The following is a 19,195-nucleotide window of genomic DNA, read 5'->3' on the forward strand; positions in this document are numbered from 1 at the left end:
ACATTCATACAGTGACTCCGACATGGTGGATCGGCTATATGTTGTTCTATGCATCCACAACCAAGCAGTGCATATATCTTATGATTCCCATGAATAAATGGCGTCAAAACATTAACACGTTTTGTTAATCACAAGAAGATATAGCACACGGAAATCACTGACAATAAATATGCACACTTGTAGCAGAGGAGGAAGTACATGTGCACCCTGTAGTCCATACAATTTTGACTGACCTTTAACATTAAAATAGACATGTAGCACAGAACGTTACATTAGTAGCATTGTTGGTTTTGGGGGGGGGGGGGGAAAGTCCATAGCGATTCAATTCCACTCTGCTCTAGTTGCATAAAACTATTCTTGTACTGTACTGTATAACAGACCAGCATTGTGCATGTCCCTTTGATTTGTTTTGGTTGGCTTAATATTTGATTTTAAAGCACTGTACAACCAGTTTCGAAACCACCATGACACCTTCCGCGATAACCCGCCGTCAGCAGAGATCATGAAAGACTGTGCTTGGACTGGTACTTTACTGTCCCACTATGAGACAAGTCAACACCCATGAATGAATGTCTTTGAGTGAGCAAAAAGACTGAGATCATTCGTTCTTCTCGCCGCCAAGCGGGCGGACCGCAGCGTTCGCATTGGTCCGCCAAAAGATACAACGTTAACTCGAAGCAGTTTGTTACCGTTACAAAATCATGAGACTACGGGCAGCTTGTTCCGAATGAATTGAAAAGCACAGTGACGCCTTGAGAGATGAGCTGATTTTGTTTTGTCGTTATATGTCGTATCTTGAATCATCCTTCCACAAAATGTGTTTGTTTGTTTTTTTTTAAGAAGGAAATCATACAATATTCACATAATTTAACAGAATGTAAAGAACTACATAGTTTGTGCATTTTAATTAAATCACCACAGCTCCTTCGGGTGAGCGCGATTTGGCCACCAGGGGCAGTATAATACAGTCATGCAGACACAAATGAGTAACAGCTGCTCGTCACTTTGTTAATGCCAGCCATCGTAGTTCGTTGGAGGTAAAAAAAAAAAAGAAAAACGAAGAAAGAAAGTAAAGTGCCCGTGAGTATTGTTATATCGCCTGTTTACATGTGTTCATGCACTATTTGGGTTTAATAAATAGGTGCCACATACAGCAGATGCTCTTATGGCATTTCCCATTACATGTTAGCATTAAGCTAGCGGATTTACGTGGTTATGTACACAAACTGTAACTCTCTTTTGTTATGTTTAGTTTGAGAGTAAACTCCAACTGGGAGTGGCAATAATACTCTTGAAGCCTCTATTTTGAGGAATTGTTTACTACCTGCCAAATTGCTACTTGCGGAAAGTCTTTAAAAAAACAAAAAAAAAAACAAAAAATCATAAGGATTCACCGTATATTTATAGATACAATTTGATGGAAACAAAATCATGGGTTAAGACAATAATCCAAGCCGTGCTCTGCACAAATGCAGCGCCTCAATACTTTTCTTTGACATTATATAATACTGAAGAATTTTAATTTTTTATATATTTTGTTATATACAGCATGTTTTGTAGATCCGTAATAAATATTCATGCAGCTTTTCTGGAATTATTTAACCTCTTGTATTGGTAAAGAAAGCACTGTTTTTTTTTTAACACTCTAGAATTGTTAACTTAATAATAACAAACCCACTTTGGGACTTACCAATAGTTTTGATTTGTGAAAAAAAAAAAAAAAAAAATTTAGACATAAGATTCCGCCCAACAACGAAGATATGTGGACAATATGTGGGGAAAATAGCATACAATGTGAAGTATACGAGTTTGAATATATGCCTGGGTATTGCCGTATTATAAGTAAACGTTGCATAATTAGTATCACTGTACGTCCAAGATTTCCACTGGACATCCAAACATGTACGCTTGAGCCAATTTTGAGTGTATAATCTTTTGCATTTGCAGCATTTGACACGATATAAAAGACGCAGGCAAGGAAATGCACACATTTCATGACTTTTGCATGTTGCACACTCATCATGACTTGTAACAGTGCTTCTGACCTCCAATTGTGTTCACAAAAAAATACTAATAAAGTCCCTCTCATCTTTATGTCCATCCATTCATTATTCTCTGGTTGGCAGTGTGCCACAGTATGCCAGCTTTATCTTTAGAGCACCGGCGGCCGCCCTCATCCTGGAGACGCGGCCTTGTTTGTAACAGCTCTCAGCCGGGAAAGCAGCCTGAAATGAAGAACATTTTGACAGCAGCCACAAAAAAAAGGCCATCTGCTTCATTCCTTGACAAGAACCTCAAATCCTTGTTGGTTATTTGTCCGTGAACTTGTTGATTCTCAGCGTGTGGAGAGTGTCACTCAGTGCGACGCACTTCTCGGCGTCCGCCTTGCTGCAGTCTTTTTTGGACACGTCGGGCTCCCATAGGAAGAACTCGTGAAGGAGGGTGTTGACGGTGTCGGGACACTCCATCATCACCATGTGACTTCCTTCCTCGATGACTTTTAGGAAGGCAAATAGGAGGATCTAAAAATGAATGCAAATAATAAGCTAGTGAGCACAAGAGCGTTTTGGGCTGTTGGGTGACATTTTGGAATGAAACCTTTACAGGTGAATTTAATTTCAGCTTCGCTAAACCTGTTTGAAAGTTCAACAAGTATTTTTTGCACAGTGTCCGCAATGGAAATGACACAACAGGCATTTGATCCCTGAAATGGACACCCACTTCTAACCCTGTCTGTATGTAAGCCCATTCCTGCCAATATTTATTAGTTGTTTATGTATGTATTTATTCATTTTACTGTAAAAGTTCATTTTAGCTAGTGGGATTTTTTTTTTTTTTTACTAAGTGCATTCACTTTGAAAAAAAAATAAAAAAAATTCTGATTAATTTATTTTTGGACTTTTTTTAATTTAATAACATTTTATTTCTGCTTTTCAATTTTTGTTGTTTAATTTTAGTTTTATGGATTTTTTTTCTTTTTTTTTAATATTTATTTTCTGTGTTTTGGAATATGTTGTTTTCAGAATAATTCTTTTCTGTTTTTCAGGTTTTTTTTTCTATTTTGGGGATTTTTTTGTTGTTTAGAATATTTTTGTTTTGTTTTGTTTTTTGGAATAATTCTTTTATGTTTTCTGGAATAATACTTTTCTATTTCTTTCTTATTTTTTTTTTCTGGTTGTTAGGAAAATGTATATCCCTGTTTTTCTGAATAAATTTTCTTTCACCTGTTTTTCCAGAATACTTGTTTCCGGTTTTTTTTTGGGGGGGGGGGAATAATTTTCTTTTACATGTTTTTCCAGAATTTTTTTTTCTTCTGTTTTTCTGAATTTTTTTTTCTGTGTTTTGGATTATTATTATAATTTTTTTGTTCATCATAAAATGTTTCTGTTTTTTTGGAATAATTCTTTTCTGTTTTTTGGAATATTTCTTTTTTTCGTTTCTTGGAATAATTCTTTTCTGTTTTTCAGGGTTTTTTTTTTCTATTTGGGGGATTTTTTTGTTGTTTAGAATATTTTTGTTTTGTTTTGTTTTTTGGAATAATTCTTTTATGTTTTCTGGAATAATACTTTTCTATTTCTTTTCTTATTTTTTTTTTCTGGTTGTTAGGAAAATGTATATCCCTGTTTTTCTGAACAAATTTTCTTTCACCTGTTTTTCCAGAATACTTGTTTCCGTTTTTTTTTGTTTTTTTTGGAATAATTTTCTTTCACATGTTTTTCCCCCCAATTTTTTTTTCGGTTTTTCTGAATATTTTTTCTGTGTTTTAGATTATTATTATTTTTTTTTGTTCATCAGAAAATTTTTCTGTTTTTTTGGAATAATTCTTTTCTGTTTTTTGGAATATTTTTTTTTCGTTTCTTGGAATAATTCTTTTCTGTTTTTCTGAATCATTCTTTTCTATTTTCTGAATATTTTTTTCTGGTTGTTAGGGAAAATTTGTATCCCTGTTTTTCGGAATAATTTTCTTTCACCTGTTTTTCCAGAATATTTCTTCTGTTTTTCAGAATATTCTTATTTCTGTTTTTTGGATATATTTTTTTATGATAGAAAAGAAATGAAAAGAAAAAATAATTAATTAATTCATTAATTCATTCATTCATTACTGTTGGGAATTGGCTTCAATATATCTGTGACTCTTCCAGTCTCTACTTAATTTTGTTGCAACTTGCAGATGACACCATTAGTAGCCATTTCCCTCTAATTGAACCAGGACGTGGCTCTGTTGGTCCTTGCTGTTCCTTAACAAGGAGTTGAACTGCACGATTCACGAATGAATCAACAAATGAATAATAATATCCTGCTTCAATTAGAATTTGTGTTTCAACAGTCTTATTAAAAACTCATTCACTCCCAGCCATTTTCACAGAAGCAATCCCGTTCGCTCCCGGCTGTTTTCCTGGATTTTGACTGATTTTGCAAGGCCCACAGAATATTGTGTTCTATTGCTATAAAAGCATGGAACCTATCAAAAGAAAGATTAAAGTCTCTTCTTTCATCAGAAAAAAAAAAGTTTTTATCTGTTTCCGTTTTGCAGCAATTAGCATTAGAAGAGAGCTAAGTTTCATCAGTTTTCGCAAATGTATTTAAAATTGTAAGTAATTGAGCTTTTTTTCTACATGGCCCTGGTTGATCTCCGTTGCTCTGCTGCCACCTGCTGGCCGTTTGTGTAATAACTACCATTTCTGCAACCGTTCTTTGCAGTTGAGAGGCAGCATCAAAGCCTTCTGTATGCTCTAGCATAAAAAAAAACCCAAAACGTATAAATACGTCTTTGGGACAGTTAGAGCATTTTAAAAAACGTATTTATACGTTATTGGGAGTAAATGAGTTAATACAGAAAGGCATATAGAAGTGGACCGTTCTTAGAAATGCTCAGCAGCTCTTTGTCGGAGAACCGCAAGTCGTGCGTTCCAAAGTTTCGACAAGCTCAAATTATGAATGGCTTCATCCTGAAATTTGAGCCAATATCCCACTTTTTTTTTTTTTTTTTTTTTTGCGAGTACTGTTACCTCTGCCATGCGTTGGTCCTCATCCATGGGCACAAACTTGTCACACATGCCGTGAACCAGAAGGATGGGCACTGTGAGCTCAGCATGGTAAACCTCGTCGCCCTCGGGCCAGTACTGGCCGCTCATCATGGCGCGCAGCACGAACGGAGACACGTTGAAGGCGTTGCCCTGCTTCAACAGCTGCTTTTCTTTGGCACCCTGGTGGGCAAACCCAGCTCTTGAATTAAAAACAAAAAAAGAGAGAGAATCAAAATGAAATTTGACGATGTGACGTATGTACTCGCGTTGCTGTGACGTGTTCTTCGAAGTCATCTTTGTAATCTTGTTGTTTGCGCCAATGAACTTACTTGAGGAAACTCCAGGCCAAGCACGGGGACAGACAGTGGAGGACACAAGATGGCAGCTGGAAGATGGAACAGAGGCTGGGCTCCAAGGCTGTGGGACCGCCTCCATTGATCATCACCACCTTGTGGACCAGGTCAGGATATTCGTGGGCCAGGAACGTGCAGAACGACACTCTGTAGGATGCAGCATCAGGGTTGGTAATGACCAGAAGGAACGTGGTCGCTCGGTGACATACTTATTTAGTTGGTTTGAAGAGTATTTTACGAGTATTTCAGAGTATTTTAGAGTTGTTCAGTAGATTTCAAGAGTATTTAGGTAACTCTGAGCGAGTATTTTGTATATGTCCGTACTTAGGTAAAATTTAAGCAACTATTTCACAATATTTTAGAGTAAAAGTATGTAACTTTTAGTGAGTATTTATTAGCTTTTAAGATTATTTAGGTAACTGAGTATTTCAGTCGACTTAAGATTGTTTAGGCAACTTTTAGAGAGTATTTAGTAGGTTTTAAGAGCAGTTCGGTAACTTTACGGGAGTATTTCAGTAGATTTTAAAAGTATTTACTAGGAAACTTTTAGCGTGAATTTCATAGATTTTAATACTCTTAAATATAACATTACCCTAATACTCTTAAGTTAACTTTTAGGGAGTATTTAGTATGTTTTAATAGTATTTAGGTAGACTTTTTTTTTTTTTGTAGATTTTATTAGTATTAAGATAACTTAGGGTGTATTTTGTAAATTTAAGAGTAATTGGGTAAACAGTCATTTTGTATTGGGTAACTTTTAGCAGGTATTTCAGTAGACTTAAGACGATTTAGGCAACATTTTAGGGGGTATTTCACGAGATTCTAAGAGTAAGTAACCTTTAGGGAGTAGATTTTAAGAGTATTAAGGTAACTTTTAGGAAGTGTTTTGTAAATTCAAAAGTATTTCTGTAACTTCAACCGAGTAAGTAGTTTTAAGAGTATTTAACCAACTTTTAGTGATGTAAATATGTATTTTTTAGGTAACTTGGCAAAGGGTATTTCGTAGATTTTCCGAGTATTATTTAGGTAACTTTTGAGAGTACTAAATACATCTAAGAGTATATTTATGTAACATTTAGGGAGTGTTTTGTAGATTTAAGAGTTTTTAGGCAACTTTAAGCGAGTATTTCAGTAGATTTGAGTATTCAAGTAACTTTTAGGGAGTATTTTATAGATTTAAGAGTATTTAGGTAACGTTAAGTGAGTATTTCAGTAGATTTAAGAGTATTTATGTAACTTTTAGGGTGTATTCAGGAGGTTTTAAGAGTATTTATAATTTAGGTAAATCTTAGAGAGTGTTTGGTAAATTTAAGTATTTCGGTAAGTATTTCTTTATATTTAACTCATTCACTCCCAACCATTTTTTTTTTTTTTTTACTGGATTTTGACTTTTGCGAGGCCCATAGAATATTGTGTTCCATTTCTATCTAAACATGGAGCCTACCAAAAGAAAGATTAAAGTCTCTTCTTTCATCAGAAAAAAGTATATTTGTATGTGTTTTCGTTTTGCAGCACTGCATTAGAATATAGGCTACTTTCGTGAATATTCACATTCCTGGTGAAAACACTGACAAAAAGAGCTTGTTGCAACATGGCCATGGCTGATCTCTTATACTCTGCTGACACCAAGCTGCATCAAAGCCTTCTATATGCGCTTGCATAAAACAAAAACAACGTCTAAACACGTTTTTGGGAGGGTAGGACAAAATATTGAAAAACGTTTTTACACGTTTTGGGCATTTAATTAGTTTAGAGTATTAAGGTAACTTCTAGGGAGTATTTAGTAGATTTTATCAGCATTTACTATTTAAATAACGTAGGGAGTATTTTATACATTTAAGAGTAATTGGGTATAAAACGGTTATTTTGTATTGGGTAACTTAGCAGGTATATCGTAGATTTTACGGGTGTACTATTTAGGTAACTTTTGAAGAGTATTAAATAAATCAAATAGTATTGAGGTACCTTTTAGAAAGTATTTCAGTAAATTGAAGCCTATTTAGTCAACTTTTAGGTAGTATTTGAGTACACTGTACAAGTACACTCGAGCCTACTATGCAGCATTAGAATGTTATGAGTTGTTTCCAAAACACTCACCCATAAGAGTGGCCAATGAGAATGTTGCGTTTCCGAGCGTATCTCTTGAAGATGGCGCGCAGGTCCTCCGCCAGGGCGTAAAAAGTGTACGCCGCCGCAATCTGCGGGGCCGTGCTGGCTCCGTGTCCCGCCAAATCCGGCGCGATGACCTCATAGCCCAGCCGGGAGAAAAAGTCCAGTTGGCTGCCCCATATGTCCAACGAGCCTCCGACACCGTGCACAAAGAACAGCGCCACATCCGAGTGCGTCCCCTTGCAGCTGGAGATCACCCTCGTGGAGTCGATCAGCACGGTGCGCTTGGGCTTCCGGCGTCGGCGGCGAGGAGGCGGGGCGGGCTTTTGATCGCCGGCAGGCGGCGGAACGGCAGGCGGAGCGGGGTTGGGGTCCGGAGAAGACGCCAGTTCTTTGTAGTCGGCCAGCTCCACCTCGACGGTGCTGCACGGCTCCAAGTCGCCATCCTGACACTGAAGGATCTCGGAGTGCAAAACGTCGCCGAGATTCTCAATCACCAGCTGGCCGTTGCGATACACCGTGATCTTCCTCTTGCAGTGGACGCCGCTGCCGGTGTCGTTTTTAGGCTCGCCGTGATCTTCACGCTCGTGGGCCGCGACGTACTCGTCGACAGGGCGGCGCTCGGGGACGATGTGACGAACTCGCAGGACTCGACCGGGTTTCACCTCCACGAACTCGAAGCCGTCGGAGGGCTCCGTCGACTCGAGTGGTAAAACTAGACGGGCGGCCTTCCCAGTTAGGCAGCAAAGAATGACTTCTGTGATAGTGGTCAGCATGGTGACTTCCTGCGTAAACAACAAACCGCGCATAATTCTTGTGGAAAAATATAGAATTGAAACTAGAAGGTATGAATTGCCTAGTACCTGACGATTCGATTCGTATCACGATTCATGGGTCACGATTCGATTCAATACCGATTAATCCCGATACAAATTTAGAAGTCAATTGTTGCAATTTTTTTTTTTTTTACATGTACACTAAGATTCCTATGAAAATGTATTATTTATCTGAATCTTCAATCTTATAACTAACAAACAGGCTGCAGTCTGTTTGAACAGCATTGAAATAAAAATAATAAAGCTTAATGTTCCATTAACTCATTGACTGCCAGCCATTTTCACTGAAGCAACCCCCTTCGTTCCCAGATCATTTACTGTATTTTGACTGATTTTGCAAGGTCCACAGAATTTTGTATTCCATTGCTCTAAAAACATGAAACCACCCAAAAGAAAGATTAGAGTCTTGTCTTTCATCACAAATAAAAAATATATTTCTATCTGTTTCAATTTAGCAGCAATTAGCATTCGAATATAGCTAAGTGCTATGAATAGTCCTGGTGAAAACACTGGCAAAAAGAGCTTGTTGCAACATTGTCCTGGCTGATCGCTTATACTCTGCTGCCACCTGCTGGCCGTTTTTGTAATAACTACCATTGCTTCAACTGTTCTCTTCAGTTTAGAGGCTGCATCAAAGCCTTCTGTATGCTCTAGCATAAAAAAAACAACAAATACAAACGTATAAATACGTCTTTGGGACACTGGTATGGAGTTAATATAACGTTCTCACATGATTAAGGTGTGAACCTTAACCTTAAGTAAGACATTTTGTTGAATATTTTTCCATCAAAAATGGATGTTTAAAAATCGATTCGGCCACCTCTCGAATCGATAATCCATCCCACCTCACAGGTGTGCCATATCAAGATGCTGATTAGACACCATGATTAGTACAAACGTGTGCCTCTGACTGCCCACAATAAAAGGCCACTCTGAGGTGAAGTTTTGTTTTATTTATTTTTTGTACTTTCTCCTACTTCATTTTTCATATATTTTACAGACTTTTCTGACTTTCTGTCAAATTGATGACATATTTGGCAGTTTTATGGACATATTATGGTCATTTTCTGCCTCTCTTCTTCCTTTTTTGGACATTTTAGAGCTTCTTTTTTTTTTTTTACATTTTTAATGCCTTTTTTGCTTGAAATTTTCTGACATTTTTCGCTAATTTTGTGGACATTTTAAGGTCATTTTTTTGGATTGTTCTGTTGGTTTTGAACATTATATAGTTCCCATTTGAATGTTTTTTTTTTTTTTTTAATAAATGTTCTCATTTATTTTACTTTTTTTTATTTTTATTTTTTTATTAATATAGCAATTCCAAAAACATTCTATGGTAAATTTCTGCCTTTCTTCTTCTTCTTCTTCTTTTTTTTTTTTTTTTTTTTTTTTTTTTTTTGTGGGGGGGTATTTTATGGTTACTTTTTGAAGTTTTCTTTGTTCTGCCATTTTTTTTTTTCATTCAACTGGACATATTTTTGTCAATTCCATGGACATTTTATGCTCAATGTCTGCGCCACAGTCATGTAAGGAAAGACGTTGCTTTCATGCATTACATAAACTCACTCTCACCGTCTCTAGGAAACAGTGAGAAGAGTCACATCTTTTGTTACCTGGTAACCAAATGAGTGAAGGAAAATTCTAATAGAACCCCAATTAAATTATTCATAAACAGAAAGTGATTAGGTTTCGTTTCATTTACTCATTATGTTTGTGACGATTCTGACGAACTAATTAGGCACAGCTACTTGATGTGGGTGTTTCGTGTCAGATGTGAGAAAGCGTCAATTGGCAGGCCGCACATTCGCCACTGAAACCTTCACCTGTTTGACATAAACATCAAAAGGCAATATAACAGCATGCAACTGTGATATGTATATCTGGAGTGGCTCCTAATCCATATTTATCTAATAACATGACAAAATCAAACAAAATGTAAGTATATACCACAATACTGTATTTGAAAATGCCTCTAACTAGAGCAGGATGTGTATGACACACGAGACCATGCGGTACATTCGTGGTAATAAAAACAAACGTCAAATTTACAATACATTAAAATTATGAATCATTGGGGTTTGTATGGGAAATTTGCGCCCCCTAGTGGAGTCACCCCCGAGAGTGACTGATGACCTCGTCACTCCATCAGAAAAAACAAGCTACCCTCCATATTTTAAAGCCACACACATTCAAAGTCACAGATACTACAGTGTTGAAGTTGCACATATGCATATTTTGGTATGAAAAAGAAAAAAAAAAAAAATATATATATATATATATATATATATATTTATTTATTTATTTATTAGGAGTGTAACGATATATCGATATCACGATAAATCCCGATAGATTATCGATACGTCTACGCAAGTTTCACGATATTTGTAGTTAATATACAGCCACTCTAACGCCTCCATTGTTCATGACTTATTGAGCAATTACTTGGCGGGCCACTAGGGGGAGCGCCTCATAAGAGTGGCGGGGAAATTATTATATATATTATTTATTTTTACTATTATATTTTTAACATATATATATATATATATATATATATATATATATATATATATATATATATATATATATATATATATATATATATAATGTATTTATATTATATTTATATTTATTTATATTATTATATTATATGATTTTTATTTCAATAATAATAATAATAATAATAATAATTATTATTATTATGTATTAATTTTTTTATGATTAATTTAATCGTAGATTACCATGGATTTATGACCTGAGTAACATGTCGATAATTGCGGTATCGTCATATCGTGAGATAATAGTTATCGTGAGCCTTGTATCGGATATCGTATCGTATCGTGAGGTATCCACAGGTTCCCACCCCTAATATATATATATATATATATATATATATATATATATATATATATATATATATATATATATACATTGTTCACGAAAATGTCATTTTAATGCAGCTACCCTGCTGACCTACTCTCAATCAATCCCACTCATCAACCCTCACAACAAACAGACTGAATGATCTGTCCTGTCTGCACTGCAAAATATTTAGGTTGATTCGTCTGCCAGTTGGTACACCGTGTGTTGCTCGATTTTTTTTAATTATTATTATTATTTTTAATCAGTGCAGCCTGGATGGGCACACACGTTGCAGCATGGCGCAGTTTGTCACCCACTTTCAGTCATGCGTAACGTAACCCACTTCTTTTTGGTGCCAATTCTTGCAACAACCGTGTTAAATGTGCACGATGAGTCCGACTGTGATGACTCAACAACAACAACAACACCGTCTCCAAGCCGCATGCAACCAACACAGGCAATCAAGCTTATTTCATGACTGCACTTCGCATGATAATAAATACTGCATTAATAAAGATTAAAAGGACAAATTCCACATTACAGAGTGCAGGCTCTATTACTTTTTAAATGATTGATTCATAGCTATAATTGTTTATGCGCCACTACAGAGCAGGTGCACTTTGTATTGTTGCAGGTGATAGAAGGCATTGATTGTGTTATACTGAACGTTACAATCTATCATATCATATGTTTTCTTACCTGCAGCTCAGATCGATGGTGTTTAGAAGTCAACCAGATGACCGCCGAGGGCCGGCAAAACCATGCATTTGATGCCGCAAAACAGTCAAACCGCCTCCATCATCATTCTGACAAGACTATAAAATGACTGAAAAGGACGTTAGAGCGTGCATGCATAAAAATGGCCAGTTTGAATTGTGATAAAATGCCCATCACGAAAAATAAATAAATACAATGTTTTTTTTCCCCCTCTCCTCTCTCTCAGCATCGGCCACTGCGCACCAAAGCAGAAGTACCACCCAGCCCGGTTGCCTGTTTCTGCGCAGGGCCGGCTTCACTCCTGACAGGCAGCAGAAAGAGCCAATAGCAGCGAGCCGAGCGCTCAGTTGTGGCCAATGGGGGCGCGTCATGTGCTTGTTGCTAAGGCTTGGCAAAGCAATGCAGCCTTCCTTGCGCTTGACTGCAGGTTACGGAAAAAAGGACTCGGAGGAGTAAGCAAATCCGCCATGAGGCTTGTGGTTTGTTCATTTTACAAATAATGAACACCTGCATGATTCCAATTTATTTCCTGGTGTCTCACCTGTAAACATTTATTAGAATAGTATCTGGCGCACAAACAGTTTGGAAACATGGCCGTCGTATGTTCTCCACTCCAGGTGGGATGTAAATACTTCATTTAAATATCCTTAGGTAAAATTTTCAGTCTCTGAATTTATGTAGAAGCAGAGAGATTAAAAAAAAGAAAAGAAAAAGAAAAAAGAATCGTCAAAGGAGGCTATAGCTACTAATTAAAATCCTTCAGGGATGAAGTTTTACTGTCAGTTATATACAACACCCGTTTTGATATCTTGGCACAACAAATTAATCGTACTGAGAAAAAAAGAAACTTTGTAAAGTTGCTAATGATAACCAAGAAAAATAACCTTTGCAGTAATATTTCCTTCAATGCAGTAAGTAAAGTATGATTACTTGTATATGCAGTGGCATCCCCGGAGCTGCAGGTGGCGTCATTGTTCCAATAACGTGATGTTCACCTCCGCAAAGCACATTCCGGACGTAGAAGAAGAGCCGTGACATTCACCCCTCTCCCATGCCTCAGACGTTCTGCTAATTTATCACAATGAATACTTTCCTCACATCTTTTTCCCGTTTGCGTGGAATAACCCATTTAAACAGGTAATAAAGCACTCATTTTATTTCCAGTAAGAGTTGTGATAACCCGGATGCGCGGCCATATTGACGTAAACAAGCTAACGCAAGCTAATGGAGAATTACATTGAGAATTGTTTGGCGAGTCTTTATCGACGTCAAATTAACTTCTAAAGCTCGGCAAAGCCCACCAAAGATGCTAAGGCATATAGGGACGGACTTGGTAACCTGGAAAAAGCCCGCGATTTGGAAAAAATACGTCTTACCAGCGGTACAGATCCGTATGAGTTGGCCACCGCTTCTTGAATCCACGACAACCCGGCGAGTCTTCCTTCAATTACATACTCCGACATTGTGAACTAACTACCTGATTTTCTCGCCGAGCCCGTACACAGCAGAATACCTTAAATCGTACAATGGTTTTGGAAGCTTACAACCAAATGGTGTGTGCATGGGTGTGGGAGACACATTACCAAGTCATCAACGTATCATAGTCTAGATCGAAAAAGGAAAGAAACCTCTAAATAATTAAGTATAATTATTATTATTAATAATAATAATAAGTAAATAATTAATTAAGTATTTCAGTGAACTGCTGTGAAGTTTTGCACTTCATACGGTTTACTTGTGGTTTGAATTGATGTTGAATTAATTTATGTATATATTTATTTTTTCCAAAGGTCGAAAAAATGCTTGTTATGCCATAGCGTAATTTATAATACTCTTATATACACTGTTGTATGCGGTTGAGATGCATGGCTTTCTTGAATAAATGTGTGTGCTGCTGAGTGACATTCTGTATGTTGTCTACCATAACCATACAGTAACAATGATTACTATAAATAGCTAATCTTTTAGAAATATCTTGAGGCTACATATTTGCAGTCCAGGCAAGTATATGCAACAAAATAATGAATGGATGTTCTCACCACTAGAGACCGCTATTGTATTACTATTATCCTTTCATTCTGATTGTTGAATTGTAACAAACTTCTGTTATTGTCTTTACTGAAAACAGCTCACTCGGTATAGACCGGATAGTAGCTATTATTAATACAGAAACACCCTAATCAAGCTTAATGCATTTCGCATTTCATCTGTGTGTTTAAAAAAAAATATATATATATATGTTTTAGTTACTAAACAAAAAATAGTCATCTATTAATGATTAATGGTATTTTATTTCCAAAGTGAGTATGGAATACACTAATCAAAATCAACATCTGATGGACAAAGGTTCACCATTGTCCTCAACAAAGTTCTCGGTTATGGTGCGGACTCGGAGTGTCGCCACGATGGCTACTTCCGGGTTAATGACGCGCCTGATGACGTGTCGCGTTTTCGTTCGTTATTTACTAAAATACTGATTATGATTTACAGTAGCGAAGTTCTACAATGCTGGCCATTTGTTGTCCACCACGCATTCTTGATCTGAACTAGTAATATGTTGTTCAGATCATAAAATGTATACTGTATTCAATAAATAGTTTATCTTAATCATGGCCGCTTTGGCCAATTGAAACCCATGTAAACTACTTAAAAAAACAAACAAAAAAAACGTTGCTATTAATGGATGGAATTATAATTTGGTAAAATGTGTTTTACTGAACACATTTGGATGTGACATTATGCAGTGTATAATTAGATTTATTATTCTACAAAAAAAAGTGACAAAATTGTGTTGACGATGAAGAGTATTTATCGTGTTTTCTTCTTTTCCCTCCCCCAGCATCCCAGCAGTAAATGGGAAGTCTCACCTCCGATTGTTGAGCAACTGGCTTGTCCCCAGAGCGCCTGCGGATCAGCAAATGTCCAAAAGCGGACCGCTTACTGCCCAAGCCGAGGGCGCGGGAGTCTTGCGGCAGCTTCCTTGGCAATACCAGCAAGTGCGGACAAAGAAAAGAGGAACCGAGTATCAGCCCAAAAACCTGAAACGCAAGAGGACCCACGGCTGGATCAAGAGGCTCAGCACACGAGGAGGAATTGAGGTGCTCCTGCGGCGAATGTTGAAGGGACGCAAATCGCTCTCGCACTGAACGTCGGAGTTGGAAAGCAAGATTTTGGAGACTTTCTGGTTCTGGTGTTCGCAAGACTTTAAGAACCTGTGTATTGTGTGGAAAAGCGATACTCTGAGTGGGTTGGGCATTTATCACTCATTAGTGACGGGTGGGGGGGATTGAAACTGGCTTTAAGAAAACGAGTCGCAGTTGCCTTGAGAAGTACTAAAGGTGGTTTCGTTCACCAAGTTATGTATTGTCCCTGTATGAATGAATGATTTATTAAATGACATTCAAAATCAAGTATTTGTTTGAAAATGAATCAGTCCATTTTCTTATCCTAAAAAAAATACACGTAAATATCTGAGTGTTGTAGAATCGGCATATTGCTGTCATTTTACCACTTGGGATGGTCACCGTCAGCATACTGTATATCCAAAATTACTAATGAACCCAGACGTTTTTTTTTTTAACTCTGTGATGTTTATTAAGTGTAACCGCATACGGCTTTGACTTGATTCAAGTGGGATTCTTTTGCATCAGGAATACATTCACTACTTCATGTAGCAAAATAACTCATACAAAATAAAATCAAATTTGAGAAAAATATAAGACTTTTCATGGTCACAGTGACTAGAAGAATGTGAGCTATTGCAGGAGAATATGTTGGCTTTTTTTTTTTTTTTAAAGTGCTAAATAACATCATGAACAGGTGACTCGTGCACAGTATGCATTCAATACAGGCTGGAAAAGGAGAACCAAACCTGGAATGGGACTGAGCCATGCAATAGTTAAACTCTCAAGAGAGAAAAAATGTTCATTCAAAGAGTCACATTCACTGTACTGTACATGTATTTACATGGAAGCTGTTAGAACTGGTACATAGTTGGATGTTTTGTGCAAAGTAAGGTGCATTTAACTCTTGATCTCACATGTCTTCTGCCAGTATGGAAAGCTGTTTGAGCATTATTGATATTCATCTTAAGGTCAAAGCACTAATAAAAACAACATACGAAGGTGTGCTATAATGTGTCATAACTGATGAAAAGATCTGCCTACAGTGATGGCCTGGGCCTGCTTTGCGACTACAGCACCAGATGTAATGACAGAAATGTAATGTAATGGCAGAAACTCTCGAATGTAAAAACAAAACAAAATGAATCCCTTGGCATGTGGACATGACATATTTGCGTGTCTAAACTAATGTGGCTTGCCCCGAAAAAAAAAAAAAAAAAAAAGACGTGGGAAAAAAGAAGGTAAAAATCAGTTAAGAAAAAAAAATGCCAGCAGAAAAAATAAGCGTCTGATGGGGTTAAGGTTTTGAGTTCTCAAGTCAAAGTTCCACCTTAAATCCAATTGAGATGACTTCAATTGGACATTTTATGCTCGAATATCAAAACAATTCTGTGAAAATGATTAGGCCAAAATGCACCAAAAGCTATGCAATTGCCTATCGACGCCACAAGATGGCGACAAAGCTTTTTTTAAATGACAAGAATATCCATCCATCCATCCATTTTCTTGGCCGCTTATTCCTCACAAGGGTCGCGGGGGCTGCTGGCGCCTATCTCAGCTGGCTCTGGGCAGTAGGCGGGGGACACCCTGGACTGGTTGCCAACCAATCGCAGGGCACACAGAGACGAACAACCATCCACACTCACACGCACACCCTAGGGACAATTCGGAGCGCCCAATTAACCTGCCATGCATGCCTTTGGAAATTGGGAGGAGACCGGAGTACCCGGAGAAGACCCACGCGGGCACGGGGAGAACATGCAAACTCCACCCAGGAAGGTCCGAGCCGGGACTCGAACCGGAGACCTTAGAACTGGGAAGCGGACGTGCTAACCACTCGACTACCGTGACGCCCATGACAAGAATATGACCTGACTAAATGAGGCCTCCCGTCACTTTAAAATAATTCCTTGCCCCAAAGATGCCACAAGATGGCACCAAAACAACCCACCCAACCACAAAAACAAACAAGAACAACCGTGAATCGGCAAATGGTGTTCACTGCATATGGACCTACAGAGTAAATGCTAAAACGGCTTTCCATTATGGAGGACCAAAACTGCCAAAATTAAAACTGAATAAATGACTAAAAGTGAAAATTAAAATGGACATGAAAAATATAGTTCAAAAAAAAAAAAAAAAAAAAAATCCCTAAATAAAAGTAAAAAAAAAAAAAAAAAAACGAGATAAAAAAAATACAATGAAAATACATGTAAATAAAATGTCGAAATAAATAAAAAATAAATATAAATAAAATTAAATATCAACCAATAAATAAAAACGCTTTGCTCTCATATTTTTTTTATATTTATTTTTTGAAACTTTTATTTTTGTCGTTTTTACTTTAATGTATTTAATTATACATACATTTGTTTTTATTTCCATTTATATTATTTTTTGTATTTAATTTTTGTATTATATTTTTATATCCGTTTTTATTTTCATTTTTAGTCATTTATTTATTTTTAATTTTGTCAGTTTTGGTCCTTCATATTCCATATGCCAGACTTGACATGTGTTACTACTGTGCATGTGTCTGTCTTCCAATTTAACAAAACGCAGGTCATGCTTTTTTTTTTTTTTACGCTAAAAATGTTTATGAATTCTTTGAGCCTGAGCTTTCTAAGTCAGCCTCTCCTTTATCAGACTCATTTGACGGCAACTCCTCATGAGTTGAGTTGAGGTCAGCCCTGTTGCCATGACAACAGTCCGGCTGGCTGGGAGGCTGCGTCCCGTTGGCGCACACCACCGTTCCCTCCGACTTGCTGAAACTGAACAGCTTGCCCGGACTGAATGTCCTGTTGGGAGACTGATTCCGCTCCTGGCCACTAGGGGCGGCCGAAGAGCCGCCCGTCGATCCGGGCGAGCCGGCAGCTGTCGCCGGCTCTTTTTTCACCTCCGTCGACTTTAAAAACTTGAGGAATCCCGGCAGCTTGGCCTCCCCGCCGGTGGGCGACTGGGCCGGGGAGCGGGAGCTGCCGGAGGAGAACTTACCCTGGAGGGGGATGATCTGCTTCAGCTTCATCACGTTGTTGTTGCCGAGCAGAGAGCTGGGCCTCTTGGGCTTGCCGCCCGCCGCTTTCTCGTGGTGGTGCTGGTGATGGGCGTCCGGCTTATGGCACTCGCTCTCCTGACGCGCCTCCGCCTGACGTTGGAGCTCCTCCTCCTCGCGCCGACGTCTGAGCTGCTGCTGGAAATGTTGCTGCGCCTGCAGTTCATGCCTCTGGATGGGAGGTTCGATTATATGGTTTATATCAATATCAATATTTCCAACCTACATTCCAATTTGTTCCATGAAATTGTATTAATTTAGTCCCAAAAGTTTATTCTTTCCATTTCGTTGCGTTTCTTTTGGTTGCAGTGTTTCCGGAATGTGTTTGTGAATGCTGGATTTTATTTTAAGTTTTTGTCCAATCAGACTTCAGCCTTTGTGTTGCCAAGCGAATTTAATCTGCCTTAAAAGAGGAAGTAGAGTCAAAAATGTTCTTTACAATATGTTCTATGTCTGTTTTTGTGTGTCTCCGGGGGCAGCCATTTTGCCATTTGCTGCTGTAAATGACATCAGTATGCGAATATCACATAAACAAACCCAGAAATCTGGTGAACTCTGATTAGTCGTTACCCGAGCAACTTTGATGTCATTTTCAGTCGACAGCAAGTGACAAAATGGCCGCCCCCTGATATGGATAAAAACTGCTGGATTTTTCTGCTTAATTCATATTAATCAGAATGCCATTTATTCACTTGCCTACTTCTTGTTATGAATGTTTTTATTATTTACTTGTCTACAAAAAACTTGTATACTCACTTAAAATGTTTGTTTTGTTTTTGTTTTGTTTTCTTATTCTTTACTGCATGACCGATTTCTGTTTCATGTACAGCACTTTGTATACAGCAATGCTTGTTTTAAAGTGCTTTATAAAGAAATTTCAGTGAATTTTTATTTTGTTTGACTCCAATTTTTTAAAATTAAGTTAGTTTTCATTAATTTTTAGAGCAAGTTTTTTTTTTTAATGCTTAATTTTAGATTTTTTCCAATTAGTTTTAGTTTTTTTAACATATGGAGTATTTTTTGATACATGATTTAAAAAAAAAGTCCCTATGTATTTATGTATTATGTAATACATTAAACTACAATTTTCAAATAACGGTATGATCTTCCTTCTTCGATA

At 37.4% G+C, this 19,195-nt stretch overlaps 3 protein-coding genes across 4 annotated transcripts in view; 1 reads left to right on the forward strand and 2 right to left on the reverse strand.

The window, feature by feature from the left end:
• Window positions 1-13,446, reverse strand: LOC144016433 (protein ABHD8-like). The gene is made up of 5 exons (XM_077517587.1): window positions 11,884-13,446; window positions 7,478-8,274; window positions 5,357-5,527; window positions 5,010-5,226; window positions 1-2,522 (listed from the first exon to the last, which is right to left on the reverse strand). The coding sequence occupies exons 2-5, from the start codon at window positions 8,263-8,265 to the stop codon at window positions 2,310-2,312; spliced, it is 1,389 nt and encodes a 462-aa protein (XP_077373713.1). The 5' UTR covers window positions 8,266-8,274; window positions 11,884-13,446; the 3' UTR covers window positions 1-2,309.
• Window positions 12,870-16,028, forward strand: mrpl34 (mitochondrial ribosomal protein L34). Its single transcript, XM_077517601.1, has 2 exons — window positions 12,870-13,038; window positions 14,741-16,028. Exons 1-2 carry the CDS (start codon window positions 12,983-12,985, stop codon window positions 15,045-15,047), a joined length of 363 nt encoding a protein of 120 aa, XP_077373727.1. The 5' UTR covers window positions 12,870-12,982; the 3' UTR covers window positions 15,048-16,028.
• The window catches only part of LOC144016422 (anoctamin-8-like), a 22,111-nt gene continuing 18,392 nt past the window's right edge, over window positions 15,477-19,195 (reverse strand). For both annotated transcript variants that reach the window (XM_077517576.1, XM_077517567.1), the window contains one exon: window positions 15,477-18,246. In XM_077517576.1, coding sequence (XP_077373702.1) covers window positions 17,620-18,246 — 627 coding nt within the window. In that variant the 3' untranslated portion in view covers window positions 15,477-17,619. The remainder of the gene's footprint in view (window positions 18,247-19,195) is intronic.

The sequence above is a fragment of the Festucalex cinctus genome, chromosome 1 (assembly GCF_051991245.1).
Source record: "Festucalex cinctus isolate MCC-2025b chromosome 1, RoL_Fcin_1.0, whole genome shotgun sequence".
NCBI classification, from domain to species: domain Eukaryota; kingdom Metazoa; phylum Chordata; class Actinopteri; order Syngnathiformes; family Syngnathidae; genus Festucalex; species Festucalex cinctus.

What these genes read in the sequence shown, in the direction of transcription:
- LOC144016433 (XM_077517587.1), bottom strand. Translation starts at nt 8,265, where the DNA reads ATGCTGACCACTATCACAGAAGTCATTCTTTGCTGCCTAACTGGGAAG. An exon ending in TTGGCCTGGAGTTTCCTCAA is followed by an intron (nt 5,227 to 5,356) that starts GTAAGTTCATTG and finishes TTTTAATTCAAG; the next exon opens with AGCTGGGTTTGCCCACCAGG. An exon ending in AGGACCAACGCATGGCAGAG is followed by an intron (nt 2,523 to 5,009) that starts GTAACAGTACTC and finishes ATTCATTTTTAG; the next exon opens with ATCCTCCTATTTGCCTTCCT.
- mrpl34 (XM_077517601.1), top strand. Translation starts at nt 12,983, where the DNA reads ATGAATACTTTCCTCACATCTTTTTCCCGTTTGCGTGGAATAACCCAT. An exon ending in GGAATAACCCATTTAAACAG is followed by an intron (nt 13,039 to 14,740) that starts GTAATAAAGCAC and finishes TCCCTCCCCCAG; the next exon opens with CATCCCAGCAGTAAATGGGA.